The sequence below is a fragment of the Fusarium vanettenii genome (assembly GCF_000151355.1).
Source record: "Fusarium vanettenii 77-13-4 chromosome 9 genomic scaffold NECHAsca_6_chr9_2_0, whole genome shotgun sequence".
Classification (NCBI taxonomy): domain Eukaryota; kingdom Fungi; phylum Ascomycota; class Sordariomycetes; order Hypocreales; family Nectriaceae; genus Fusarium; species Fusarium vanettenii.
The window spans coordinates 1,517,443-1,543,642 of NW_003315877.1; the positions used below are offsets into that span (position 1 = coordinate 1,517,443).

The 26,200-nt window shown below is 52.8% G+C and overlaps 9 protein-coding genes across 9 annotated transcripts; 4 read left to right on the forward strand and 5 right to left on the reverse strand.

Moving 5' to 3' along the window:
- Nucleotides 1–90: 90 nt before the first annotated feature.
- On the forward strand, nucleotides 91–1,013 carry NECHADRAFT_96347 (uncharacterized protein; the record flags this gene model as incomplete). The annotated part of the gene is made up of 2 exons (XM_003050106.1): nucleotides 91–359; nucleotides 407–1,013. 2 exons carry the CDS (start codon nucleotides 91–93, stop codon nucleotides 1,011–1,013), a joined length of 876 nt encoding a protein of 291 aa, XP_003050152.1.
- Nucleotides 1,014–1,421: 408 nt separating this feature from the next.
- Nucleotides 1,422–4,031, reverse strand: NECHADRAFT_49072 (uncharacterized protein; the record flags this gene model as incomplete). Its single annotated transcript, XM_003050504.1, has 1 exon — nucleotides 1,422–4,031. One exon carries the CDS (start codon nucleotides 4,029–4,031, stop codon nucleotides 1,422–1,424), a length of 2,610 nt encoding a protein of 869 aa, XP_003050550.1.
- A 777-nt stretch (nucleotides 4,032–4,808) lies between these two features.
- On the reverse strand, nucleotides 4,809–6,717 carry NECHADRAFT_3481 (uncharacterized protein; the record flags this gene model as incomplete). Its single annotated transcript, XM_003050505.1, has 5 exons — nucleotides 4,809–5,105; nucleotides 5,232–5,665; nucleotides 5,720–6,219; nucleotides 6,307–6,466; nucleotides 6,567–6,717. Coding segments are annotated over 5 exons (1,542 nt in total), but the record flags the coding sequence as incomplete, so codon positions are not given.
- Nucleotides 6,718–10,951: 4,234 nt separating this feature from the next.
- On the forward strand, nucleotides 10,952–13,682 carry NECHADRAFT_48838 (uncharacterized protein; the record flags this gene model as incomplete). The annotated part of the gene is made up of 2 exons (XM_003050107.1): nucleotides 10,952–13,531; nucleotides 13,581–13,682. The coding sequence occupies 2 exons, from the start codon at nucleotides 10,952–10,954 to the stop codon at nucleotides 13,680–13,682; spliced, it is 2,682 nt and encodes an 893-aa protein (XP_003050153.1).
- Nucleotides 13,683–13,881: 199 nt separating this feature from the next.
- NECHADRAFT_96350 (uncharacterized protein) lies at nucleotides 13,882–14,434 on the reverse strand (the record flags this gene model as incomplete). Its single annotated transcript, XM_003050506.1, has 2 exons — nucleotides 13,882–14,135; nucleotides 14,191–14,434. 2 exons carry the CDS (start codon nucleotides 14,432–14,434, stop codon nucleotides 13,882–13,884), a joined length of 498 nt encoding a protein of 165 aa, XP_003050552.1.
- Nucleotides 14,435–16,510: 2,076 nt separating this feature from the next.
- On the forward strand, nucleotides 16,511–17,948 carry NECHADRAFT_63746 (uncharacterized protein). The gene has a single exon (XM_003050108.1). The coding sequence runs from the start codon at nucleotides 16,587–16,589 to the stop codon at nucleotides 17,811–17,813; it is 1,227 nt and encodes a 408-aa protein (XP_003050154.1). The 5' UTR covers nucleotides 16,511–16,586; the 3' UTR covers nucleotides 17,814–17,948.
- A 600-nt stretch (nucleotides 17,949–18,548) lies between these two features.
- Nucleotides 18,549–20,556, reverse strand: NECHADRAFT_96352 (uncharacterized protein; the record flags this gene model as incomplete). Its single annotated transcript, XM_003050507.1, has 11 exons — nucleotides 18,549–18,565; nucleotides 18,595–18,825; nucleotides 18,882–18,969; nucleotides 19,020–19,083; nucleotides 19,134–19,321; nucleotides 19,372–19,577; nucleotides 19,613–19,668; nucleotides 19,720–19,791; nucleotides 20,039–20,106; nucleotides 20,158–20,260; nucleotides 20,441–20,556. 11 exons carry the CDS (start codon nucleotides 20,554–20,556, stop codon nucleotides 18,549–18,551), a joined length of 1,209 nt encoding a protein of 402 aa, XP_003050553.1.
- Nucleotides 20,557–21,261: 705 nt separating this feature from the next.
- NECHADRAFT_72019 (uncharacterized protein) lies at nucleotides 21,262–23,911 on the reverse strand (the record flags this gene model as incomplete). Its single annotated transcript, XM_003050508.1, has 3 exons — nucleotides 21,262–22,433; nucleotides 22,482–23,627; nucleotides 23,681–23,911. The coding sequence occupies 3 exons, from the start codon at nucleotides 23,909–23,911 to the stop codon at nucleotides 21,408–21,410; spliced, it is 2,403 nt and encodes an 800-aa protein (XP_003050554.1). The 3' UTR covers nucleotides 21,262–21,407.
- Nucleotides 23,912–24,484: 573 nt separating this feature from the next.
- NECHADRAFT_48558 (uncharacterized protein) lies at nucleotides 24,485–25,999 on the forward strand (the record flags this gene model as incomplete). The annotated part of the gene is made up of 1 exon (XM_003050109.1): nucleotides 24,485–25,999. One exon carries the CDS (start codon nucleotides 24,485–24,487, stop codon nucleotides 25,997–25,999), a length of 1,515 nt encoding a protein of 504 aa, XP_003050155.1.
- Between the last annotated feature and the right edge of the window lie 201 nt (nucleotides 26,000–26,200).

The window sequence follows — 26,200 nt, forward strand, 5'->3', positions numbered from 1 at the left end:
GATAAAGCTCCAGCCCCTCGTCGCCATGGACATTTTTGCCTAGAACCCCTCCAAGCCAAACTCAAGCTCATCTACACAAGGACATTCAGGATGACAATCACAACAATCCGCGCAAAGCCGTCTCTCGGCGACTACACGCCCCTGGAGGAGTACCAGTCTCAAACTCCCCAGAGCTTTGTGAGCGGAAAGCCAATCCTTCACTATCATATCGAGGGCGCAAAGGCCCAGATCCCTAAGGCGGATAGCGGCAGTCTCGCTCTATTCCCTGCCGACTCGAACCAGAAGCCTGAGAACGACGGCGTTAATGGCGACGCCGAGAAGTTTGTTGAGCAGACGGTCGATGTCTTTGTTAGCTCCGAGTAAGCATTTCACACTTTCATCTCAACTCCTATCTAACTTCCTCTAGGAACGTCATCCTCTTCAGCCTCAAGGCAGAAGTTGGCATCACGATCCCATACCCCTCGATAGGCATCCACGGCACTCAGATGGTTGTTGACATCGCAAGTGGTGAGCGCCAAGAAGCTGTGTGGATGCAGATCGAGCTCTCCGATGGTGGCGCCGACGACGACGAGTTCGACACTGTTTCCCTGACCGTCATCCCTCCCAAGGCGGAATCCGGCCCCAGCTCTACCCAGCAGATGTACTCGGCCATGTCCAACTGCTCCGACCTTCACCCCGACCCTAACGATGGAGAGGATTCTGAGGAGGATGACGATCGTATTGTCTTTGAGAGTGCGGTCGAGCACGAGGCTGTTGAGGGTTTCACCGGCGTTCTGCGGGGAGCTGCAGATGGCGGTCTCCCTCCTCCTATGCCTGGAAGTGGTGGATGGATCACGGCGGATAATGTCCACGAGTACTTTGATAAGGACGGAAACTGGCTCGGGGAGGATGCCGAGGAGGAGCTTGGCGAGGGAGCAGGCAGAGTCCGAGTTAGAGACGAGGTCGAGGGAGATGCCACAGCCGAGAGCCGTCCAGCTGATGATTCCGAGAACAAGCGACCACGGGTGGAATAATTACTTGACTAGGACAAGAAAGGGAGCTTGGGCGTTTAGGGGCAAAAAAGCTATTACGAGTCAACTGCGTGAGGAGTTCAGTAAACCCATCAAAGGATATTCATATGGTCCTAGGGACATGCAATTATTATAACTACTGTATTTTCTATTAAGATTACGTCCGAAGGGTATATATCCATCGAAAACCAACACTACCTACAGATCAACAACGTAAACCAGTTTCCCTATACAATCCGATACAAAGAATCCTTCCAACGTGGGTTTGACACACAACAGAAACAGGCCCGAAACCTTAACCTACATATATACATGAAGTGGAAGTACATGACAGGTCGTTGTCATTTCTCTCGACAAAGGAAAATCGTTGACAAAAGAAAAGAAGAAAAACGCGGGGATGTCTTCAACCTCTTACATCCTTAGACATCGTCCCTTGTTTTCAGGCGAAGCCTTGAGAAACCCATCTTTATCATACAACCCCAAACTCTCGACACTCTGTCGCTGTGCCTCCTTCTTGCTAAGGGCTCCGACCTTGGTCTTGCCCGTTGACCTCGTCGTGAGGATCGAGTCGCGCGTGTCACGGCCTAGATTTCCGCTGCGACGCGTCTCACGCAGGCCAGTGGCCATATCCAGTCTGGGAACCTTGAGTTCTGGTCCCTGGTTCTCCTTACCCGCATCAGGTTCGTCCTCGCGGATCTCAACTCCCAAGTTGGTGCGGCTGCTCTTGCTTGGAGGAATTGGTCGGGTAGGTGCCGCTGCTGAAACTGCACCAGATAAGCTCTTCCTAGGACTTCCGAGGTTGAGATAGTTTTGGCGACCAGATGTGCTCGTCCTGGGATTAGAGGTGAGTCGACCGCGTGAAAAGGCGCTGTTCAGGGGGTTGGGCAGTGTCGGTGAGTCAGGCTCATTGTGTGACGACGCCATGGAGGTAGCACTATAAGAGCTGACCATACTGTTCATCCGTCTCAACTCGACAATCGAGTTTCCGAGTGAGCTCATACTCATCATCGCTGGTGGTGGTCCACTTGGAGGATCTCTCAGAGATCGGGACATAGAGCGACGAAGAGGCGATCCTGTGGAAACAGCGCCAGGATCGTCAATCATTGACTCGCCCTCGTGAACGGAGGTCTCAGGAGGAGTCATGGACATTTTATGCAGGTGCTGCGAAAAGTCTCGTCTGGGTCGTGGACACAGCGGTGTCGGCATGACGATCTGCTCAACTTGGGCGACATGCCTCGGTGGATCAGGCAGAGCCCTTCTCGGTGCTGCCGTCCCCATCAAGAGAGCCATCATATCTTGCTCATCAAAAGGTGACGAAGCCGTGGTTAACGGGCTCGTGGGGGCACCAACCACAAGAGTGTTTCTATCCTGTTGCTGTGGCCATATCGGTCGCCCAGGAGCATCAAATCTAGGACTCTCGCTCCTCCGGTCGTCAAGGCACAGAGAGCTATCCTCATCAGTGGCAGTCGTCACAGACGGAGTGACCATGCTCGTCATTGAGCCAGTGACAGGATATGCCAGAGCAAAACCGTGTCGATCTCGGTTTCCAAAGCTGATGTCGCGGTGCAGATGCTCCTGAGGTGGCTGCAGCACAATAGATAGAGGTGGTCCTCCAACGGCCTGGGTGCTCACTGAATTCCTGTTCAGCTGACCTGGTGTGTTAAAGACCGTCTGTCCAGCTGGGATGGAGATGCTCAGCGTCCTCGTCCGGCTCCTCAAAGACCGCGGCCCAAACAGCGAAGATCGACTCTCAGAGGTCATGGCTCCCTGTCTCTTCTTCTCCACAAACGGGTCAGGTTGATCTCTGTCCTCTGGCTCATTGGCGCTGTACAATGTCGAAAGTGAGCTGGAAGCCTCGCTGTCCTGCGACTCTCTCCTATTGGGGCTATCCTTCTCGACGGTCTTCTTCTTGGGTGTGGGGTCCTTTTCCGGACTGTTGTCGTCGAGGGGTTGCCACTGACGGCCCCTCAAACGGCTCGGGCTTGACAGTCCTCCGGGAAGTCCAAGCTCTTGGGTGGCTTCAGCGATCAAGCTGTTTGCAGCACTACCAATAGAGCTGATGGAGACAGTCCGGCTATGCCCAGGTCTTGGCGGTATTCCGTGGATGGTAGATCTCTTGCTGGGGCTCTGTGCCACACGGTTGATGCGTACAGTTCCAGTTGTATTAGTCGAGTCCAGTGAAGATGTTGTCCTGTGACTATGAGGCGTCTTAAGGGGAGAATTCTTGTGAGGCGTGCCCCTCAGCGACGAGATCTTCTGGGAGTGTTTTGAAGGCGAGTGGTGAGGAGTCTTAGTTGGTGACACACTGCTCCCATCTCGAAGTCGCTGTTCCGTTAATCGAAGAATATCCCGAAGGTCCAAGTCCGTCACTGACGCCCTGACATTAGCCAGAGGGGGCGGCCTCACAGGACTCGTCTGAAGCTCCTGTGCTGGGGTTGGTAACTCAGGAGCCGTCTTGCTCGGCTTGAGGGTCTCGAAGCTCTGTTGATCCATCAAGTGAGCCGTCGGTTGGTCTCCCTGTAGCTCACTAGGTTGTCCCTTTTCCAAGTCATCCTCCATCATCAGACTCGGCAGCGTGGGAGCTCTCCCCAGCCAGCTATCCCTGCTGAACAGACTATCACGACGACTCCTGCTAACCTTGGGTCCATGGAACTTGTCCTCCTCAACCCAGCTATTCGACCGTCCCCTCTTCCCATTACCACCAAAGAAGGTAAAGCTATTGTGTGACGGAAGAGGGGGCAGCACAGGAGGAAGCGACAAGGAAAGCCGGCTGCACGACTTTGCCAAGGAGGGGTTCTTCTTGACAAGTCTTTTCGTAAAGATGGATCGTCGATGGTCATCGCTGTTGTCCGAGACCTGGTATACCGTCGTCGATTCCGGATCGGTTCGAGACCTGATGCGCCAGGTGAGGAGGAAGCCGATGGCTGCAAAGAGGAGGATGGCGCCGCCGACGGAAAAGGCGAGGATCCAACCAAGCCCAAGACCGCCCGCTTCTCTGCGGTAGAGTGAGGAGTAGTTCATGTTTATCACACCCACCGCAGCAACGATCGAAAAAGAGTGTCCTTGTCGATGGTGCTTTTGAGTCGACGAGTTCAACACTTTAGGAGTCAAAGACCGGATGATGAAGAGGACAGCGTTAGAAAGGGCAAATATCAGACAGGAGGAGAAACCTCTGTGGGAACTGGCTCATCCACATTCATCTTAATCTCTAATCCCGGCCAAAAACTGTGGTGAGGTTATTTCGACAGTCTCACTGCAATATCATGAGGAATGCGTTGCTAGGTGTCATCCATTCCAACCACCCCCAACCACAACCCTAGCGACGAGACATCACAAGATGAGCAGCAAGAACTCGTATTGAAATAAGGGGACATGGCCTTGATGAAATCACTTTCCCCTCGCCGTTCATCTCCATATCGATCACATCGTCGTAAATGGCGGTTTCAACATGACCTCACTTCATCATGTGCTTGGGAAATCTTGCCCCATCACAACCATCACCAACATCACTAGGGAGACTTCTTTCACAGCGCCAGGCTGCCCTTTTTTTGATCATTCATCATTCCGGTATCTGTACTAGGTAGCTTCCCTTAAGTCCACATGTTCCCAAAGACCTGGGTAATCATTTTGTCCTATCAAGAAGTCCTCGCACCCAAATACCCTTTCAACAATGCATGCTATCCGTGTACCCGGAACCAGCCCGGAGTAATGAAATGGTCTAGAAACCAGTCAAGTTTTCGATTTTTTTATGCGCTTTTCCTTTTTTCCTTTACTGTCCTTAAATTGTTAGAAATGTCGACGTCCGTGGCTGTGAAGGTGAGCACCCCGACGTCTCCGTCTTGCTGCGGGCGCTGTGGGGGTCACAACAGCTGTTGATGTCACTGTGACAACGACAGTCTCGGCCTCCAGCTCGGTCACGTAGACAAGCTCCTCATCCCAGAGAATCTTGCTCACAAGGTTGCCGTTGGTAACGTACTGGGTACTCCAGTAGCTCTTGGTGTCGGTCGTTGGCTCCAATTCGGGCGCAGGAGTGGTCGTGGGGACAGGAGGGGGGCCGGACGTAGGAACAGATTCGGGAGCTTGAGCGATCGAAGACTCGACAAATGCGGCTCCGACACTTCCATCGGCGCCTGGGATGCTTTGAGTGGTTTGAACGCTTTGAATGAGTGTTGTTTCTGATGTAAAAGGAGATGAAAAAGAAGGCAGAATAGATGTCGCAACGATCGGTAAATTGGCTGTTGTCTCCAAAGTAGGTGCAGGTGCAGGAGCCGAGGCCTCGTAGGCCGCCGCCTTCTCCTTGAAAACCTGACCTGGGAGAGGTGATGCAGAGTTCTCGGGCCTATCGCCGGGATGGTAGGTCAAGGTGGGAACAGAAGCATCACCGGTAGGGCCTGGGTCCTTGCTAGCACCGCCGTCCGAGCCATCTCCATAAGAGACTTGGTTACCGCCGGGTAGCTGCTTCATAGGACCAAGAACGTCCTCCTTGGCCAAGCTGTCGGGGAGGTTCATCTTGCAAGAGGTGGCCTCGCTTTCGCTAACAACGTCAAAGAGAGGGCAGGCACCGATCAGTCCAGTCTCAGAGGTGCAGGTTTCGATGGCCTGCTGGAGGAAGTCTTCATCCCAACCGGTAATGAAGTCTGCGTGATATCCATAGCCTATTCAGGTGTTAGTTTCTCCAGTCTGTTAAAGGATGCAGATGTGAGACTCACCAGTGGTATCTCCGTTGGCCAAGACAAATCGGCCAGGTCGGTCGGCGAAGGCATTGGTGTTCCAGATAACCTCATACATGAGGCTGGGCACGCGAACGGGATAATCATCGGGGCAGGTTCCGGTCATGACCAAGTCGGGAAATGCAACGTGATCCTTGTGGTTGGCGCTGTCGAGCGCGTCGCCTCCCTTCCAGCAGGACGGAAACATGATCTCGAGACGGAGGCCATCCTTGCAGTTCGCATCGAGGTACTGCTTGTCGGGCATGTAGTGGCGGTAGAGGGTTCCTTCTGGGTCTCGTGCATAGTTCAAGCAGTTGAAGCCGAGAGCGCGCTGAGCGAGTGTGTCCTGATCAGTCTCACCAAGAGCTTGCCACGTAGACTTCTCTGGGTCAGGCTTGCTCGGGTCACCCGCCGTGTAGGTTCTTCGTGTGTTTGTACCAGACAACATTCTGAAGCCGGGGGGGAAGGCGGTCACATTGTCGCCATACAGGAGGTAGTAGCTACATATAATTAGCTCCTACTTCAAAGCAAGTCTGCAGATAGCGGCAACTAAATCAGACAGGTGTAGGTTCTCAGGGGATACTAACGCCAGCATACCGCCCACCTGTGGGACAATCTCAAACTCTCCAGTCTCGCCATCTTGAAAGTACATGGCAGGATGCCAGTAGGAAGACTTGTCTTGTGTGACTCGGCATGAAGTGCAGTCACCGTTGAGGAGTTCGTCAGTGCTGGAGGTATCGGAGAATCCTGCGCATTGTCAGCTCCATTCTCTGAGCGCATCATTCGCAGCTGCCTGCGCAAAGCGCGCGCAATGCCAGAATCTCATCATCGCAAATGAGGCGCTTACCTGAAGAACCGTGAATAGAATGCGCATGCATCGAGATCTTGCCCGGGTCAACGATGGGGTCAAGTCGCGCGAGTCCCACACGACCCGGACACTCCATGCGCCAGAAGGCATGGGCGCCACCGATGAGGCCCGCAGAAACGGCGATGAGTGATTTGAGCATGGCGATGACGAGTGCCTATTCGAGCTCGAGAGTTTGTTCGTTCTTGCCCTGAGAGGCAAGGGAATGAAGGAGTGGACGACGCGACAGAGCAGTCTAAAAGAGCGTTGATGTTAGGGATGGGGTTGAGGCGGAGACGAAAGAACGTGGTGAGGGGAAATGAACGAAAGGCGGAGGGGAGATGTTCGAAAGGAAGGTGCCCGGCACTGGCGAGCAGAAAATAGAAACAGCAGGCGCGTTGCGGATATTTGAAGCATCAAACGGAAGGAAGGGAGGGGCTTGGACGGAGTGCCTGCCAGCTGGCAACGGCTGGCCACTGCACTTGCGCATTAATGGCCGGGCTGCCAACGCATAAGACCAGGAAAACCTGGTGCCAAGCGCATAGTCCCGCAGAATAAGGTCGGAATCGTGCTTTTCATGTTGTTTTAATGGGATGGGTGAGGTTCAAGTTTGCGAGTTTCAGGTGAGGTCTAGGCGAGGTGTAAGTGAAAGTGGACTCACCGATGATGCCCGCCGTTGGGTTTCTCTGTGGGGGATTCTCAGCCAAGTTGACGCTGAATGCTCAACTTCCTTCTTTTGATCAAATATTGATTCAACAGAAGGAGAAAAAAGTTCAGAAAGGGAAATATTGGACCAAAGGGTGCAATGGCTGGGTATGCCTTTATTGCTGTCGATGGAGGCACTGCTCTTGCAGAGAGTCCCAGCCCCGCTGAGAATCTGAGACTCAAGATTCCAGAGCGTGGTCAAGACACGGCGTTGAGGTCACTGCCACGCTTTCGGATCGCGTCACAGGGTCGCGTAGAGTGGGCTGGTCGGCAGCTTATCGGCGGGATAAGTGTCAACGAGAAGAATGCTTTGTTCAATGGCGCCGCTTCCGGTTGTCAAGGCCGAATGTCTCTCCCGACGTCAATCCGTACAGTCGGTCGATGTGTCTCAGTATCAAACGTCTGACGCTTCGGGAAGTTTTTGACAGATGAGTTGAAGATCTTTCGGGTAAAGTTAAAGAGTAAAGCCTTGGTCTCGAACGTCGTAGTGTATTGCCGTTGGGCACTGCAGAGCGTCCAGATAAACTTGGAAAGCCGTTAAAGCCAATATAAGCCTTCCGCTTTTGGCAACGGCGACGCTAAACGTTTTGCACAACGGATCTGCAAGAGAGAAAAACGGTGAGTCCGCAGATGAGAAGGAGTCGTGATACGAAAGCAGTCCCTCGGGTTACGGCGTGCGGTGTTTGTAATGCAAAGGGATTGGTTTCTGCGCGGCGGATCTTGTAGTTGTCGACTAGCAGTCTCACGGTACGAAACGTAAACCAGGATTTTGAGCGAAAGAAACGAATGTTCTCAACCGGGCAGAATTGCAAGGAATGTGGTTGAGGAAAAGGTAGCTAGGCACCAAAAGGGAGAGTAGGTGAGGTGCCTTGAAGACAAAGTGAATGAATGGATGAGTCCAGCTCGGGCTCCAAAGGAAGGAATAAAATAAAACGGTAGGATGACAACCTAGCCAACAGTGAAGGAATGGATGGATGGCAGAACGAAGAAGATGAGGGCGAACCGAAAGAACGGGAAAGGAAACGGGAGGTGGGCACAACAAACCCGACGACCATGGATCCCATCCCATGTCGCAGCCAGGTCCTGGGGGTGGCTTCTCTTGGCGATGAAGTCAGGCCCATTCTTGGGGGCATTCGCCGCGTCGCAGCCAAGATTGCATTGGTTCCAAGGGTCAACCTACAGGGGTGCTAAAGTGGTCGTGTGTCGGTCGACGAGCGTGATACCGCACCAAGCCCAGCATAGTCTGGCGATCTCGACCAATGGCTCGGGGCAATAGGAGGTCGAGAATACCCGTGCCACGGAGCTGAGGCACGCGATAGACGCAGGTACCAGGCACCTCTGGGCTGGCGAATGGAGATGGGCGAGCCGACCTGCCGAGATCTCCAAGTCCAAGACTAGTACTCTGGGGGCAGGGATCTCGGAGGTTGAGCTGCTACATTCTGTAGTATTGCAGGGGCGAGACTACTCGCAGACGGCGCCAAATGGCCTGGGCTTCCATCAGTTCTCCTGTCAATCACGGCGGTTGCGCGGCTCTCGAGATTGGAATCTGAGGGATCTTCAGAGTTTGTTGCGAGATGGATCTGACGTGATGATGTTCAGTTGGATATTGATTGGATTCCCTCCGCGTCTCTTGTGGTCGCGCAGACTCCACCACGTGCGCATGTGGCCCGTTTGCAGAAGGAGAATTGTGAAGCCCCCTAGCACAGCAGTCCAGGCGGTCCAGGCCAGTACAAAGGAGACGGTCCATATGTTCTTCTCGGTTAGATCGGTTTCTGTCTTCTCCATCAAGCCTAGCAGGGCCGGCCCTGGAGTGGGCTGAGCATCTCTGCTATGACGCTGTCAGGCTGTTTCTGGTTTATTGTTAGACTGCGGGTGGCTGGAGACAGTCTTTGGCACCTGAGCCCAGTCAAGGGTCCAAGGGAGGGATAGGACCAAGGGAGCCCAATGCCGGGTGGCAACTGGAAAGCATGAAACCTCCCTAGGTTCGGAGAAAGTGATGAACATGATCTTCAGGGCCCGGCTGTTCATCCTCTTCTGTCCGTTTCTTGTTGCGTTTGTTCCGCAAGAGTTTCAACTGTCCCCTTCCCAGACTTCTTCCAGACTTCGGTACCTGGCAAAATCCCCAGGGGCTGGCATAATGACAAGCAGATGCCTGAAACGGGTTTCATATGGTGGGCGAGCCAATCATGAGTCGCCAGCCTCTCACTGCCAGCTGGTCCCTGTCCATCAGTGGGCGTGGCGTTGGTGGCGCCTCGACTTCAGTCTGGAGAAGGGAGACCCATGTCGGTGCGTCTAAGTAAAGCCCAACACGAATATCTCTCATCCTTCAAAGCTTGGCTGGAGGAAGATCCCCGGTAGCGAGAATGACCGGTGCGCTATTATTGTGGATTGGGTTAAACTTTTCAGCTGCCTTCTCTCCGCGTCTACCAGATCATTGCACCGCATGTCGATCAAGGGTCTTGGTCGGCATGTATTGAGTGCTCGGGTTGCCCGAGAGACATGCCGATGAGATATCAATATATATCCTACATTACAATTACATGTGCAGATGCGTATTGAATTTCCTCGATTCTGCTACAGAAATGCCCATTCACCGTCAACTCTTGGCACTCCGAGTCGTACCAGCGGAATAAGAACCACGTTTCTCAGTCGCACTCAGATTCACCTTTCGTATTCGTGCCACGACTAACAGACTTGACAGCCTAGGACCTTGGCAGAGGTCCTGTATTAAACTTGCTATTAATGCGACTCCGGTTTGATGATGGCATTGGTGATTTGTCGGTCAGCCAGCACAGGAGCCAAGCCCAAGTGCTGGCTAGAGTGTTGGGCCGCGTCTAGCTTGTCCTACAACCAAGTTGCTGCACAATGTCAGGGATCGGAATACGGCAGCAAATTACAGACTCAATTATAGGTTGGTTGGTCCAGCGATAAATGAGAAGGATTGCTGACGCGCAGACATTGGATAGAGTTGTGATAGATGCTGGAGCTCGTGTTGGAGGAAGCGCCGTCTTAACCGTCGCCATGCTTCGGGGGTAACAATGCATGGGGTCCCTGAGCACCACCTCACCGGCTCATCTCATCCGATATCATATCGTCCACTCTAAAGAGGGTCTTTGTTGCGCAGTTGTCTGGATCGGAGTTGGCCGAGCTTGGGTTGAGTGAGGATATAGGGTAAGTCACTTTGAGGAAATTTCAGAGTACAACTTTGGCTTAGGAATTTCAGTAACCCCTTCTCTTGAGTAGGTATCAATCTGAAGTAAATTTCTATTTCAAACTTCGGTAGAAGAAAGCAAGGTCCATCCTAAAGCATCCATCAAAAGAGTAGTCACCTATCTCGTCTTAAAAACACTTCACCAAAACATTTTGCTGCATTTGTTTTTAAAGTAGAAGTCAACGAAATTGGCCAATCATTATCAAGATAAGACAAGACATACGTATACGTCCCAGACATGGTAATCATGAATGGCCTCTCTCTCATGAGACAGGCACTCTTGATAATGTTCAGGTCAGTCAAGGAGATCATGTGATGACTGAGCCACGAATCCAACACAGCCACAAACGCCCCACATCCGGAAGCGGCCCCTGGGCCGGGGTCTCTCCCACCTCACGAGCACTATCGTTGCGACAACACGTTGACCTTTATCATGATTGACCATTTGCGATAACCTACGAACTTTGACAAGATGGACGACCTCTCAAGCCTCGATTGGTCCTCCAAGCCGACCGGCGGCCAGCCCAAGCCGCCTGTCATGAACTCGGCCTTTGCAACGATGCGACCTACACCATCACCGTTGGGCTCGGGAACCAACACGCCTCTGTCCACACAGGGGTCTGGATCTGTTGCCCCTAAACCAGCACCCCCGAAGCCATCGCAGGATAGCTTTAGCAATTTGATGCACTTTGGACCGGCCAAAACGAAACAGAACCTTAGTCTGGCGGAGCGACAGGCGCAACTCGAGGCTGAGAAGCGCCAGAAGGAAGCGGAGCGGAGGAAGCAGCAGGAGGCCCAGTTTGGCAATGGCCAGTTCTGGGATGCTCTTGGGAGCCGAGGCGCGTCGACGAGCCCTGCGCTGCAACCACCAGCAGCAGCCCCCAAGCCGAAGAGCGACGATGACGATCTCTTTGCCGCCTTTAACAAGGATACCAAGGTCGATAACGCAAGCTACTACCCCCCTCCTCCCGAATCGCAGCGATCGACACCCGCGAACGCTGCGCCGATGAACTTGAGCGACCCAAGCGCCTGGAAATCTACGAGTGGAACAACTGGGTCGAATGGAGGGGCTTTTGGCGTGGAAGATGACGATCCATTTGGCTTGAACCAGATGAAGTCAGTCCCGGCTGCTGCACCTGTGACGCAAAATGATGACGATGACTTCTTGGGAGATTTGGGTCGTCCAGTTGAGGAGGTGCGCCGCGAGCAGGAGGCGAAGCGACCTCAGCCAGAACCTGGAAAGCCAATTGAAGACGACGACTCGAGCTCCTCAGAGGAGTCGGTTCCCCAGGCGCGAGAGCAATTTCCCGAGCGACAGCCCCGAGTCAACAAAGACCCATTTGATAGGGCGGTTGCGCAGTTGGTGGACTATGGATTCGCTGCCGAGGACGCTCGTCGCGCTTTAGTTGAAAGCGGTTCTGGGTACAATGCTCAAGCTGCTGTGAACTGGCTTTTGGATGAGGCGCACCGCAAATCCAAGGAACAAGCGCAAGGGAAAACCTCTTCTGGGAGCTCAAGCCGTGCCGGAAGCCAGGCTCCAAGGAGCAACGACAGGTCACCGGCTAGGGGAGATCAAGACTTGGGCAAGCAGGCTGCTGCGATGGGAAATAGCCTGTTTAAGACAGCCAACTCGCTCTGGAAGACTGGCCAAAAGAAGATGCAGCAGGCTGTTGCGGACTTTCAGCATGAAGGCGACCCTAGCCAACCTAAGTGGATGCGGGAAGCTCAACAAGCCAGAGCACAAGGACCAGGCAAGGCGAGGGTAGACGCTACGGACGAAGCACTCATGCTTGAGGCTGGTGGCCGTCCGCCACCTCGTCGAACCGCCAGCCGCCCTGCTGAGGCGAGAGCCTCTCCTCAACCGACATCTCGAGGACAGTCGCCTGCTCACTCTGGGGGCAGCCGCGCCAGCCCTGCTCCTCGATGGCAGCAGCAAGCCCAGCCTCCTGCGGCAGGGTTGGACTCCAGGTCTCGACTCAATCGCCTGGCAGCTGATGACGATAGCTTCTCAAGCTATAGTAGCCCTAATAGGAGAAAGAAGGCTGCTTCACCGGCACCAGCACCTAAGCCTGCCGAGCCGGAACCTGACTTGCTCTTCAATTCCCAGCAAGTCAAGTCCTCTCTTCCTTCGAGACCAGCTCAGCCATCCCCTCGACCAACCCCAACCCCGCAAGCCAAGCGACCATCGCCTCCGGCTCCAAGACCTTCGCCCCGACCTGCTCGAGAGATTCCTTCTATCAGCCCCGTTTCCCTGCAGACTTCAACACAGCACCGACTACAAGGAACAGCTCACTTCAAGCGCGGCGACTACGCAGCTGCTCACTCTTCATACTCTTCCTCACTATCGGCCGTCCCCCAGACTCACCCACTCGCTATCCTTCTCCTTACCAACCGCGCCTTGACGGCTCTCAAAACCGGAGAGCCTAAGCAGGCTGTTGATGATGCTGATAGTGCGCTGAAACTCATTGGACCTGGTCTTGGCCAAGGGGAGACGGTTGCTGTGAAGAATGAGAGTGGTGTAGACGAGAATCGGGATATGAAGGATCTCTACGGTAAGGCCTTGAGCAGGAAGGCCGAGGCTCTTGAACAAATGGAGAAGTGGAGGGATGCCGGAGCAGTCTGGCAGATTTGTGTCGAGGGTGGTGTTGGCGGTACCAATGCTATCAAAGGTCGCCAGCGATGCCAGAATGCCCTTGCGCCCAAACCCAAGCCAACACCTAAGCCTGCGGCAGCCAAGCCTCGACCTCGGCCGTCAACAACTGCTAGCCTTGGGCCCCAGAAGAGCTCGGAGGCTGTCACTCGTCTGCGTGAAGCAAACGAGGCTGCGGCTCGAGAGGATGACGAGAAGTTTGTGCTCTCAGAGAAGGTGGATGCCAAGATCTCTACCTGGCGTGACGGAAAGCGAGATAACCTCCGGGCACTGATTGCTAGTCTCGACACTGTCCTGTGGGAGGGTAGCGGGTGGAAGAAGGTTGGCTTGCATGAGTTGGTTATGGCCAACAAGGTCAAGATCAATTATATGAAGGCGATCGCAAAGACACACCCCGACAAGGTAAGCTCAACATGTGCGCTTTGGTGGAACATTATTCTGACGTATACAGCTTCCGCAAGACGCAAGCACCGAGGTGAGGTTGATTGCAGGCCTGGTGTTTAGTACACTGAACGAGAGTTGGGACAAGTTCAAGGCGGACAATGGACTGTGAGCGATTATGCATGAGATGAGCATGACGTAGCGGTGTTTGTTGAGCGTTGTTCACGATAGAAGCATGAATGCCTTGGGAGGGATGAGTATATGAATGTTGATTTAAGCGGCCATGCCGCTGCCGAACACCATGCTATGTATATGTATTTATGCCATTGCCCACGTAGAATTTGCGCCAATACTCCTATTGATATCCATCTTTATAGTCCTAGCATCCTCCGCACTCCTTCGCGGACCTTGTTTTCGTAGTCACCGCGGCGCTCACGCCACATCTTGGCGGCCTCGACGTTGGCGGGACTCTCGTCGTTGGGCTCGGCAAGCATGCTCATGACGGAGATGAGGATCTTCTCGACCGACTGGATGGGGGACCAGCGCTCGGAGGCGTGCTCGTAGTGGTTGGGGTCGTCACCGGGAGGGTGGAGGATAGAGATGCAGACAAGGCCGCTGGGATACACTAGGCAACTGTCAGAACCGTGATAACTTTGCGACTGCCCTTGACTTGTGCTTACCATTCGGGTGCCACACGTCGGCGAGGAACTTCATAGATGGCGGGGCAAGCGGGTAGTCCTTGGGGAACTTGAGCTCTGCGGGAAAGACACCGCCCTCAAACGGCGTGCCCTCGGGACCCTGGATGAGACACTCCCAGTGAAGGAGGTCATCCTCGGAGATGGGGCCGGCAGTGATGCCCTCGGGAGGGTTGTTGGTGAGGGCGCGATACTCTTGGAGAAGGCGGCGGTGGGCGGTGGACGTCATGATGCGACGGGGTTGCTTCCAGCGGAAGAGGTCGGGTTTTTGCTGATGAAGGTGGGAGGATAGTGGTGACCAAGAATCAGAGCGCGAGTTGTGTATACTCTGATAATCGTGGGGTATGAAGAAGAAGAAGAAGATCGGACAACTTTACGTTGAAGATGCGGCGTCGGAGGAGGTGGAGGGAAGCACCACGGCTGGTGGGGCACCCGGCATCCGGAGGGTCCACCCGATAAGCCCCCACTCTTTCACCAGGACATATCCGGCAGGTTGACACGAAGCATAAAAAAGATGTGATTCTCTATGAAGTGGCTGGGTGAAAGGGAAGACATAAAAAAAGGCAAAAAAGACAAAAGAATAACCTCCGATACGGGGAATTGAACCCCGGTCCCCGCGGCACGTTTCCGAGATGAAAACGCGGTATGATAACCACTACACTATATCGGACTTGGTTGAAAGCAGGGCTTCACAATTGGGTAGAAGTGCAGCGGTGCTTTGGGGTCTGGGGAAGTGGATTGGTATCGTTGGCGTCTGGGAGAGTACTGGACGGGCTCACTTCTTGCATTTTCCATTGCGTGCGTTGGGTGTGTTGGTAATGGAGAGCATGGCGAAGAAATACTTGTGTGGGAAAGCGATGGGGATGATGAGATGAAGGGAATGGCCAGTTGTGTAACATGGCAGCGCTTCAATGTCGACAGCTGTCGGCCACTGCAAATGATCTCTGTCATATTCTCACTCAAAAACCATTGGTAAATCTTGCTGAGTGTCTCAGATAAATTATAGGATGTCTTATAGCTTGGAACCAACCAGAACGTGTGCAATCTTGAGTACTGCAGCTGCCCGTCGGGATTTGGTAGGTGTTGGTTACACTCTGGGTTTGCGACACAAATAACGGGACCCTTGGCAAGCACAAACTGCTTGCCCTGGTACAGGAGTTTGTAGCAAATAAAAAGGACCCTTGATTGGGTTTCTCTGGTGACGGTGGAACATTCCTGAACCCAGCTGTCCAAGGCAATGGGGAGAATAGGACATTGAAAGCCATCCTGACATGGCGTGGCCCTGTTCCCTAGGTAGTATGGATGGTGGTAAAACTAGAGTAATTTATGAGTTTGGAGGGTCCTAGGGTCCTCAGCTGTCAAGCAGTCCTCGCTCTTTCATTTTCTTGAGGCAATCTGAGACATGGACTCTCATGCCTCATATTCATGCAACAAAACAAATTCGTATCCTCAGATGTCCTTAAACTCGCACTCATTGTTAGCCTGTAGAACTAGATCTAGCTTCTAGAAGTAGTGCTAGTATAACCTCGCCACAACTGTATTCTAACCTCTTATCCCTCATAAGAATACTCAATAGCACGGAGTGTTTGCCGATGGTATAGGTTAGGATCAACTGGGGTTGACTACCACGATGCCATCTCTCTACGTACTTGGCTCAGTGATGCAGATGTCTTGATTTCATGGTACATACAGAGCTGAGTTATACAATCTTGGAATATGGACTGGAATTTGTAACGGTGTCTCTTCAATGCTCCTCATCGTCGTTGTTTCAGCACCCTTAGTTTTGTGTATGGCCGACATCATCCGTCCCCGAGACATCTCAAGTGCCTTGTTAATCTCAATTCCTGTTAACCTAGACGTAGGCAGCTGAAAGAAACCGAGGTTAGCTACCCAATTGCAACAGCCGACATTGGCCGCAGCTCAGACTCTGAACAAAGTCGTGACGTAAACAAGCGGCTGAGCCCGCTCATTGCCCCTGAAGCTCAACCCCAAATCTCGATTGAAACTTTTTCTTGATGGCGTTTTTCTAAACTTTGCCATGACGAGAACGGAAGCGTTACAGGGCAATTGGTTGATTGTCTCACGTGGGGAAGGCCTTCTCCCCCGCAATGTCCGCATCGTAGCGTCATTGACGTCACTAGCCGGAGCTTTGTTCCTGAGCTTGTGAGACGGAAGCGTTCAGGTATTTGTCGTCATGGCTGAGTAACGTCATGTCAATTGGGAATGAGCAAACGTTCAAAATATAGCCAGTGCCAGATTGTTTGTCTTGCTCCTCTCTCATCATCACCAATTCCTCCTTTCTCCTTCAATCGACCTCAATCTCTACCCAACCACCCCTCATCTAACTCGATCTCCTGCATTCCTCTCCTTAACCCGGCATCATGATCCCCGCTCGCCCCCTCATTCGATCCAGCCTCCCTCGGGCGGCACGCTCTGTCCGCGCCCCTCGCCGGCAACAGATTCGCTTTCAATCGACTTCCACAAGCAGTGCCACCTCAAGCAACACACACCTGGCAGCTGGAATTGCTGGAGGTGTTGTTGGCTCCGCCATTTTCTACGGTGTTTACTCGTTCACTCCGGCTGGACAAACTGCCTCAAAACTCAACAAGGCGGCCAAGGAGGCTGAGAAGAAGTACCAAGTCGCTGCGAAGAAGTTGCAGGAGAAGACTCCCACTGCTGAACAGGCTGTAAACAACATCAAGGAGTTTGCCTACTCGTACGTGGGATGGATCCCTGGTGGCCGCGCATACGTCGACGCTGCTTTCAACGACTGGGACAAGGTCCGAGAGAACAACAAGGATGAGGCCGACAAGCTCGTAAACGATGCCTACAAGCAGTTCCAGGATCTTTCCAAGTCTGGTCTGAGTCTGGAAACCGCATACAAGGCCTACGATGTCCTCGCCGACCTCTCCAAGAAGGTCGCAAACCTCGCTGGCGACGCCATTAGCGACATTATTGACAACCATCCCCAAGTCAAGGAGAAGCTCGGCGGAAACGTCGACCAGCTGAAGGAGCTTGGTGAGCGGTACGGCCCCGACGCGAAGAAGCAGGTGGACGAGACCTGGAAGCAGGTCAAGGACATCTTTGCTGGAGGATTCAGCGCCAGCAGCATAGACAAGGCGCGCAAGCTCATCGAGGAAAAGGTCGAGCAGGTCAAGAAACTAGGCGACGAGGCATGGAAGAAGGGTCTCGAGGAGGCCAAGCCTTACCTCGATAAGAACCCCAAGGTTAAGGAGCTCCTCGAGAAGAACGCCGACGCCCTCAAGCAAGGCAACGCCAAGGAGATTTTCGACAAGGCTAAGTCAGCCGTTGATTCTGGTGATCTGGGCGGTCTTGAGAAGTACGTCAAGGACGCGACTGAAAAGGTCAAGTCCAAGGGCTCCGAGCTCGCAGACGGCTGGGTAGACCTGGACAAGTACATCAAGCAGATCCCACATGGCGAGGATGTCCTGAACAAGCTGCAGCAGCTGGGTGAGGTGGCAGAAAAGCACAAGGAGGAGGGAGAGAAGCTCTTCCAGGAGACTGTGGAGGAGCTGAGACATGTTCTCGAGAAGAAGTCTGAGAAGGCCCAAGAGATTGCCGACAAGGCCAAGAAGGAGGCCAAGTAGAGGTGCAATCTTGTATCCTAGTATTACTACCATGATATCCTCTTAATGGCTAATTCGATGCTGCATCTGTAACTAAGAAAAGAAACCTCCATTGATATGATAGGGAAAACTATTGGTCTTTAGAATGCTTTCATGAGTAACTGGAAGGCCACTGAATAGCAGGCCCCTTTGATCGCGGTGATGTATAAGGTCTCATACAGGGGGAGACGGGAACTTTGATGAGATATTTCTCTAGGGAAAAAAAACAGAAATTCTATGGGAATGAGAAGGGAAGTTCCAGCTGTCCATTTCAGGTGTGGCTGCGACGAGGTGGAAATTGGCCAAGAAACTATTGATGGCTTTCAATAGCCTCGTTGTTTGTCCCACTTGGCTACCGTTTCTCCTCAACTAGAACGTAAGGGAATATTCTAGGTATGGCTCAAGGCAACCACAAAGCAAACCCATCATCAAATGAATGCAAGTAGAAAGGCTTGTCGCCGTTATCCCTCAACGACTTGGTGCATGGCTGGGAACCCGCCCACAAGGAAGCAACTTCAAGTTACGAGATGAATAAACTGACAAGGTCAACACCGGATAGATTGAGATGCGCTCAGGACTTATTGAACCCAGGTCACTGTCCGCTTCATAATTCCCTAATATTCAATGGTGACTTTTATGCCCTCATTTTCATGTCTGAGAACAAGCCCGTTCTTTTGCCCCCTAAATCCCCAAAGACCTCCCTCACCACTTCAAGAACTATATCAAGGGCTGTACTTCAACCCCCCACGACCAATTCGTCGACCATTGAGGAAATAGTACTGCAAGTTGGCAACAACAGAGGCAACCAAGGCAACAGACACAACCGCCACAATCACAGTCCAACCAGTTTCATACAAGGGCCCGTCTTTTTGCTGGAACAGCTGGCTTCCGATGATTCCGGATGCGTTGGCCGACATGATGAGGATAGCCATGGTGATGGAGCGTTCGCCTGCGGTTCCGGCGTTCAGGGCCATCCAGGAGCCATTGAGAGGATCTGAAGATGATTGTTAGTCTTGGTTCTGAGAGGTTCGTTCTTGGGTTTGGACTTACGCCAGTGCGAGCCGAAGCTGAGGGTGCAAGTCAGGAGAGCGAATCTCTTGTGTCCATCAGTTGACTTGATGAGAAGACGATCCCCGATCTGTCTCAAGTTAGAAAAGTCCAGTCTCTATAGGTAGGGATCCAACGTACCACAAAAGCCCAGAAAATGAAAATCCCAAGAGTCACCAAGGGACCACGCATCCGAAGCTTGTCACTAACCACCAGTTAGCTCTCATCTCTTTATAAATATGGTCATCAACGCACCCTAGATAACCCCAAAGGAGATTGCTAATGATGAGGATCCAACCACCGATTGAAACAAGAGCATTGGACGTGAGTCTCTCGTATCCAAAAGACCTGACAAGAGTAGGCGAGTAAGAGCCCATGGTGGTAGCCGGCGCAAGGCCCGCGATTGTAAGAATGACGTGAGGAATAAGTCTCCAGTTGGTGAACTGCACAAATTAGATACCTGGCTTGAAAACAGGGTGATGAATGTACATACCACGTTCTTAAACTCTTGCTTTGTGATCTGGGGCTTGACGTGGATCTTGGACGGATCATCAAGCAGGATTCGCTTGGTCAAGATGCGTGCCTCGTCTTCGGTGAAGAGACGGATTTTGAGGAGAGAGACGGGGTTATAGGTACTGTCTGGAAAAAGTGATAGGAAAATGAGACCAGTGAGGATGGTGAAGATTCCCTCGAGCTGTTCTTGTTAGTCGATGCCATGATGAATGGATCAGGACTTACAATAAACAGCCATTGCCAACCCGCAAGCCCGGCAATGCCTCGCATGTGCAGACTATATTCCAATCAGTAAGGCGGCTGTCGAGATGCCGCATTCTCTACTTACATGCCGTAGGCAATAAGACCAGATGAAGCTGAAGCAGTCATGTTTCCAAGAAAGTACCAAGAGAATCTCTTGCTAGTCTCATCCTTCTTGTACCATCGAGTAATGGTGTACAGACCAGCAGGGATAAATCCAGCTTCGCAAAGACTGCCCATGTACAGTAAGTTTCTGTATCATAAGAACCAAGGGGAAATAACTTACCCAAGGAGAAGTCGAGTGGAGAGAAACGCGGCGAGTCCCTTCTGAAACGCTTGAAATGTGGCGACGAGGCCCCTAGAGAAGAGTCAAGATAGTGTCAAGAGTCTGGAACAATAGTGCTCACCATGCTAAAATCTGAGAGCCGATCCATTTGGATGGTCCAAGACGGTAGAGAATAACGTTACTAGGAATCTGGAAACGTTAGACGACAAGATGGGAGGCACAGGGTCAAAGAGAACTGACTTCCAGAAGAACAATTCCCAGGGATAGGAGTTGTTGGCCCACGTTGAACTGGTTCTGTGTAATGCCCACATCCTCAAAGAAAAAGTCTGTAAGCGCATTCCCACTATAATCAAGTTAGCAGTTTGCCTGATAAACGAGCAGTTGACTCGAACAACGTACATGTTTCCTCGGTCTAGCTGAAGAGCAAAGAATCCCAGGATCAGAAGAGGCATGACTGTTCGATCGATCCTAAAGGATGACAGAGATTAGCAAAAGAGAAACGATCGATTGATAAAAGTCTTACTTTCGGACCAATCTCTTCTCCTCTTCCTCGGTCCAGTCAACCTCAATGGCGTCGACATCGCTGTTGCTGCCGCTGTTTTGGCTGCTGACAACAGCCTCATCAATATATTTCTCCATCTGTGGCAAAGAACTTATATCTCTGTCTCTGTGCTAGTTGAAAGGAGATATCCTGAATGATTCAACATGATCCTCGAGGGACATCTCCCTCTTCTTATCCCCAAGGACCATCGCCCACATCGCGACGACCCGCGGAACCCTCGACGAGCTAGTCCCGGTTTGCGAATAGTAGCATCCCCAGCGTGGGACAAGTTTGCAGATTCGGGGGTTGTGGAGTATATGCCATCTAGTCTTGCAGTCACGCAATCGACATGTGCTAACAGAGACAACCCCGGCCTTTACATTTCCATCGCGTCCCATTCGTGAACCTCGTTGGATTTATCTCCTAGCGAGATGCTGCACTGTCATGTTAGCGGCAGGACAAATTGTGCGGCAGTCTTGCACAATAGTCTAGACTGCCGTTGGACTCGGGATAGCTTCACCGTCTGCCCGGGTGCTAGACAACTCGCTACGCCATTCGAGCAAACCCAATCTGGATTTCAGCTTCAGATACAGAGACGCAGTTGTCTAGAGTTGATCTGTCACACTGCCTTGACCTGTTTGATTCCGCGCTGATTCCTCAGCCTCGGTACTATCCCGTGTGTCCTAATCGCAGGGTTTACATCACGACATTGCGTTGGCATGAGACTCGTAACCCCTCGGAATTGCGAGCTCGACTCTTGTCATGTTAATCGTGCCGACATCCGAGCTGAAAATGCGATAACCCAGAGTAAAAAGTCGTGCTCAATTCGGCCTAACCCCACGGAGTGGAAGCCATCGTCAATCAATTGCTCATGTCCTCAGTCGCTTTTCTTGCCTCTAAACTCCTCCTTGTATCTACACCAGCATCACGCCTATAATTGATCTTACATCTACAAAAGACCCTTGGCCTTGAGATCATCGTGCGCCTTCTTCTGTCGATCCCACTGCTTCTTCAATCCCTTCAGTTGACTCTTGGGCACATCGCTGCCGTCCTTCATCTTTGTCGGTAGTCCTTGCTCGTCCCAGGCACTGTATCTCTCGTCACCCTTGAACAAATCCTCAGGCGGCACCTTGGCCTTTTCTCGAGCCTCAAGCTCAGCCTTTTCTCGGGCAAGGCGGGCCTCTTCCTTCTTTCGAGCCTTCTCGGCGGCTTGAGCGGCCTTCTCTTCACGAGCAGCAATCAGCTCAGCGGCAGGGACGAACTTGATTAGAGAAGCCTGGTTGTCAGGTCGATCATCCAGGTAGACACCCAGGTTGGTGAGATCCTCGTCACGGATGCGATCAGTCAGAGCAAGAATCGCCTTCTTGGTCTCGGGAGATTGGCTAGAGACGATTCGGCGTAGCTCATCTCGAAGCTTGGACACGGCGCGAAGGTAGGGCAGTGCCAGTTGCTCGGGGTCACGCGAACCACTCGAAGCGATCGATTCGAACTCAGCGGTAGGATCCTGCTCGAGCAATGCAGAGATAGCCTCGTTCTCTAGGGATAGGTTGGAAATGTCCGACTTGACCTTGGCAAAGGCCTCTGCGTATGGCTGCACGGCTGTCTTGGGCTCGACATCAGCAGCAATGACCGTCGCCCAGCCAAGGCCGTCATATGGAGCTGTAGCATTGGCGTCAAGACCAAAGATGCCAACAACCTTGGTGATCCATCGAGCAATCGTCTCGAGAGCTGCGAGATCGGCATCCTTGTTGTCCCTCAAGTGAACGTTGGCCGTGTTGACCAGCTTGAGAATGACTGACATGGCTCTCGGTGTGTCGAAAGAGTTGGTCAGAGCAGCCTCAAACTCCTGCTTCGCTTGCTCAAGCTCGCCTAGGAGACCTTCAGTTGGCTTGGCATCTTCGTTGATAGACAGCGACTTGACACCGCTCGAGATACCAGCCTCGGCAAGAAGAGCCTTGACATTGATGAAGAAGTTCTGTATGCGTTAGTAGAGACTCGACAATACAGCACAGTACAAACTCACGCTAATAGTAGACTCCCAGTTGTCAGCCTGCAATCGCATATCGGGCGAAATCTCGACACCATCGTTCCATCGGCCCATCAGGAAGACGATTCGCATGCCTCTGGGAGAGTAATTCGTAGCTAGCGCATCCTGGATAGTCTGGAAGTTCTTTAGGGACTTGGACATCTTGGAGCCAGAGATAGACAAGTGACCCATGTGGAGGAAGTAGTTGACCCAGGTGTGTTCTCCCTTGCCGTGCTCGCAGAAGTAAGCCTCACTTTGGGCCAGCTCATTGTCGTGGTGAGGGAATGCAAGATCAATGCCACCAGAGTGAATGTCCATCTGAGCGCCCAGAACATCAGAGGCCATGACTGAGCACTCAATATGCCATCCAGGGCGACCATTTCCCCAAGGGCTGGGCCAGTAAGGCTCACCAGCCTTGGACTTCTTCCACAGGGCAAAGTCGCCTGGGCTCTTCTTGCCACCGAGGTTCTTGGAGAGTGATCCCTCACCCTCCTCCTGAAGAGATTTGTCGTTTCGGTTGTCGGGCCGCAATCGCGCATATGTGTTACCAGCCTTCTCAAATGCGGAAATGTCAAAGTAGACAGATCCCTCGGCCTCATATGCGAATCCCTTGTCAACAATTCTCTCGACAAACTTGGCGATCTGGGGAACGTATTCGGTGACACGGGTGATGACGTCGGGTCTGAGAACGTTCAACGCATCCATATCCTCCATGAAGAGATCCTCCATGCTCTGGGTAAGATCGGTGAACATGGTCTGATCGCTAGTGTCGATAGTCTCCTTGTAAAGAGAGTCGAGGTAGGGAAGAAGGATTTCGTCGGCGCCAGGGAAGATCTCGCCTCCATTGATAGCATCGGCAGCGGCTGTCATGTTGCTGAGGTGCATCTTCACCTTGGCTTCGTCGTCTCCAGGCTTGCCCTCTCCAGAGATGGTTCCTCCAGCAAGCACTCCTCCGTATCCGGCCTCTCTCCGCTGGGCATAGTTGGTCGCGTCGAGGTCTTCTCCGTCGTTGAGGAGCAGAGGCAAGCTGCTCTTGGCGTATGCGCGGAACGCGGCGAGGGCAAGCTCTCGGAGTTCGTCCTTGGAGTAGGTCTTGTTCTTCTCGAGTTCAAGCAAACGTTGTCGTCGAGCCTTGATGATAATCTAACTGCGGTTTAGACAAAGTCGCAGGCCCCTCAGCAGCTCCTCATCCATACCTTGTCGTCAATGTCGGTAATGTTCATGACAAAGTTGACCTCGAAGCCAAAGTAGTGCTGCAGAATACGGCGGATAATGTCGGTCGACACATAGTTGCGCGCGTGACCCAGATGGCTCTTGTCGTACACAGTCGGACCGCAAGCGTACCAGGCAACCTTGCCCTTCTCGATGGGGACAAAGGGAACTGGAGCGCCCGGGTTGAGCGAGTTGTAGAGCTTCAGCGACTCCATGGTGGTGGTGCTGAAGCTTGGGCGGGACGAATACGATCGATGGAGGGGTCGAAATCGGGTCAATGGAGGGGAGATTCTTGCCAGGGAACGAAGGCGAAATATATTCATCCAGACGCTAAAGGAGAAAGAGAAGCGAAAGGAAGTAGAGGAGTCAGAAGTGAAAGGGGTATCGTGAGAGAAGAGAAGAGGATGGGAGGACAAGTATATCGAAGTATTGGCTTGAGTCACCAGGAACGAACGAGTCAAAGGGAGAGAAAGACGCCATCAATCAAATTTCGAGGACCCCTCCTCCTCTGGCCTGAGCTACAGGGGATAGCACCTCACCTACAGGGATGGAGCGCTCTGGAACCCATAGTGGCATCCCCCGCCAAGCACCATTGTGCAGCCTCGTCAATAGTCCACTTTAGCGCATTGGTTCAGTGCCCCTCACTGAGTTTATAGTGGGGCAGCTATGATCGTTTTCAGCCTCGCGCTGTCCATCTCAAAATATTTTCTTGCCTTGTCGCAGCAAAGATCCTCTCTTTGACATATCAAATTAATACCACAGCCACGCACGAGGCTGCAATCGCGACAATGACACAACCCTCGCCTTTCCTCGAGCCAGGAAATGTCACGAGTCCTGGAAACCTCGCAATCATCTTGCTCTCTCGCGACAATCTTCAGCCCATCACTCTCGAGCAGTCAACAGGAGCTGTCGATGGCTACCTTGAAGGCGCAACATTGAACACTCGCTTCGGGTCGTTTCCTCACTCAACACTGCTAAACATCCCATGGGGATCTCAAGTTCGCGCCTCGGCCGTTGATACTGGCTCAAGAGGGCGCAAGCGACGCCGAGAAGCCACAGACGAGGACACACCAACGACGACTGGCCCAGATGATGATGTCGTGGACGTAAAGTCCAAGCAGGTCAAGAAGGCAGTCACTGCCTCCAGTGGCTTCATTCATATTTTGCGACCAACTCCTGAGCTCTGGACGAGCAGTCTGCCCCACCGAACCCAGGTTGTGTACACCCCCGACTACAGCTATATCCTGCAACGAATTCGAGCAGTTCCCGGTACTCGCATCATTGAAGCGGGAGCCGGTAGCGGTAGCTTTACGCATGCGTCTGCAAGAGCCGTGTACAATGGCTACCCGAAGGATGAGGACGACGTGAGGGGCAAGGTCTTTAGCTTTGAGTACCACGAGCCACGATATAACAAAATGCAGGAGGAGATTCACAATCACAAGTTGGATGGGATTGTCAAGCTTTCACATCGCGACGTCTACAACGAAGGATTCCTCGTCGATGGCAAATCTCCCCGCGCAAACGCCGTCTTCCTCGACCTACCAGCTCCATGGGAAGCCCTCCACCACCTCTCACGGCAGAGACCCGACAAGGCAAGCAAGGACGGAGATGCCGAAACACCAGACTGGGTGTCACCTCTGGATCCTAAGAAGTCTGTCCACATCTGCACCTTCTCACCCTGCATAGAGCAAGTCACTCGAACGATAGAGGAACTCAGACTCTTGGGTTGGACGGATATCGACATGGTTGAAATCTCACATCGACGATTCAACGTGGTCCGTGAGCGCATAGGAGCGAATCTCCCCAACGAGAGAGGCAACATCCTAGCTCCTGCGGACGTGACAGAGGCGGTAGAGAGACTCAAGGAAATCAACCGCAAGACCAAGGAATTCCACAAGGCGCAGCTGCAGGCAGCAAACGGCGAGGGAGACTCGTCGGCTATGGACGTCGACACGCCGGCATCTGCACCCAAGTCCAACGGACAGCAGGAGGATTCGAAGCCGTGGATGCACGGCAAGCTCTACCACCGGCCCGAGACGGATCTCAAAACCCACACGTCTTACCTCACGTTTGCGGTGCTGCCGCGCGAATGGACCGAGGAGGATGAGGCGGCAGCGTGGGAGAAGTTCCCCTGCGGAAAGGAGGGCGGAGTCATCGGTAGCCTCAACAAGCAGGCTCGGAAGCAGCAGACGAGGGAGAAGCTGGCAGCCAAGAAGAAGCGCAAGCAAGGAAATGATACCCAAGCAGCAGCGGCAGCGGCAGTAACAGCGGGAGATACGGAGGACAAGGCAGAGACACAATAATACCTACCTACTTTTCGAGAGCTCGAGAGCGGATTGCTTATCGGTACCACTTCTTGTTCGACCCAAGTGATCCTTTTGATGTCATCCCAATCAGTCGTCGCCAACGCAAAGAGTGTGACTGTGATTGTCCATCACGCAGTTTCGTTTTACGGACCTACGGATTTGTCTGTCTTGTAAGCGCCCTGGTTACACACGGCTCTC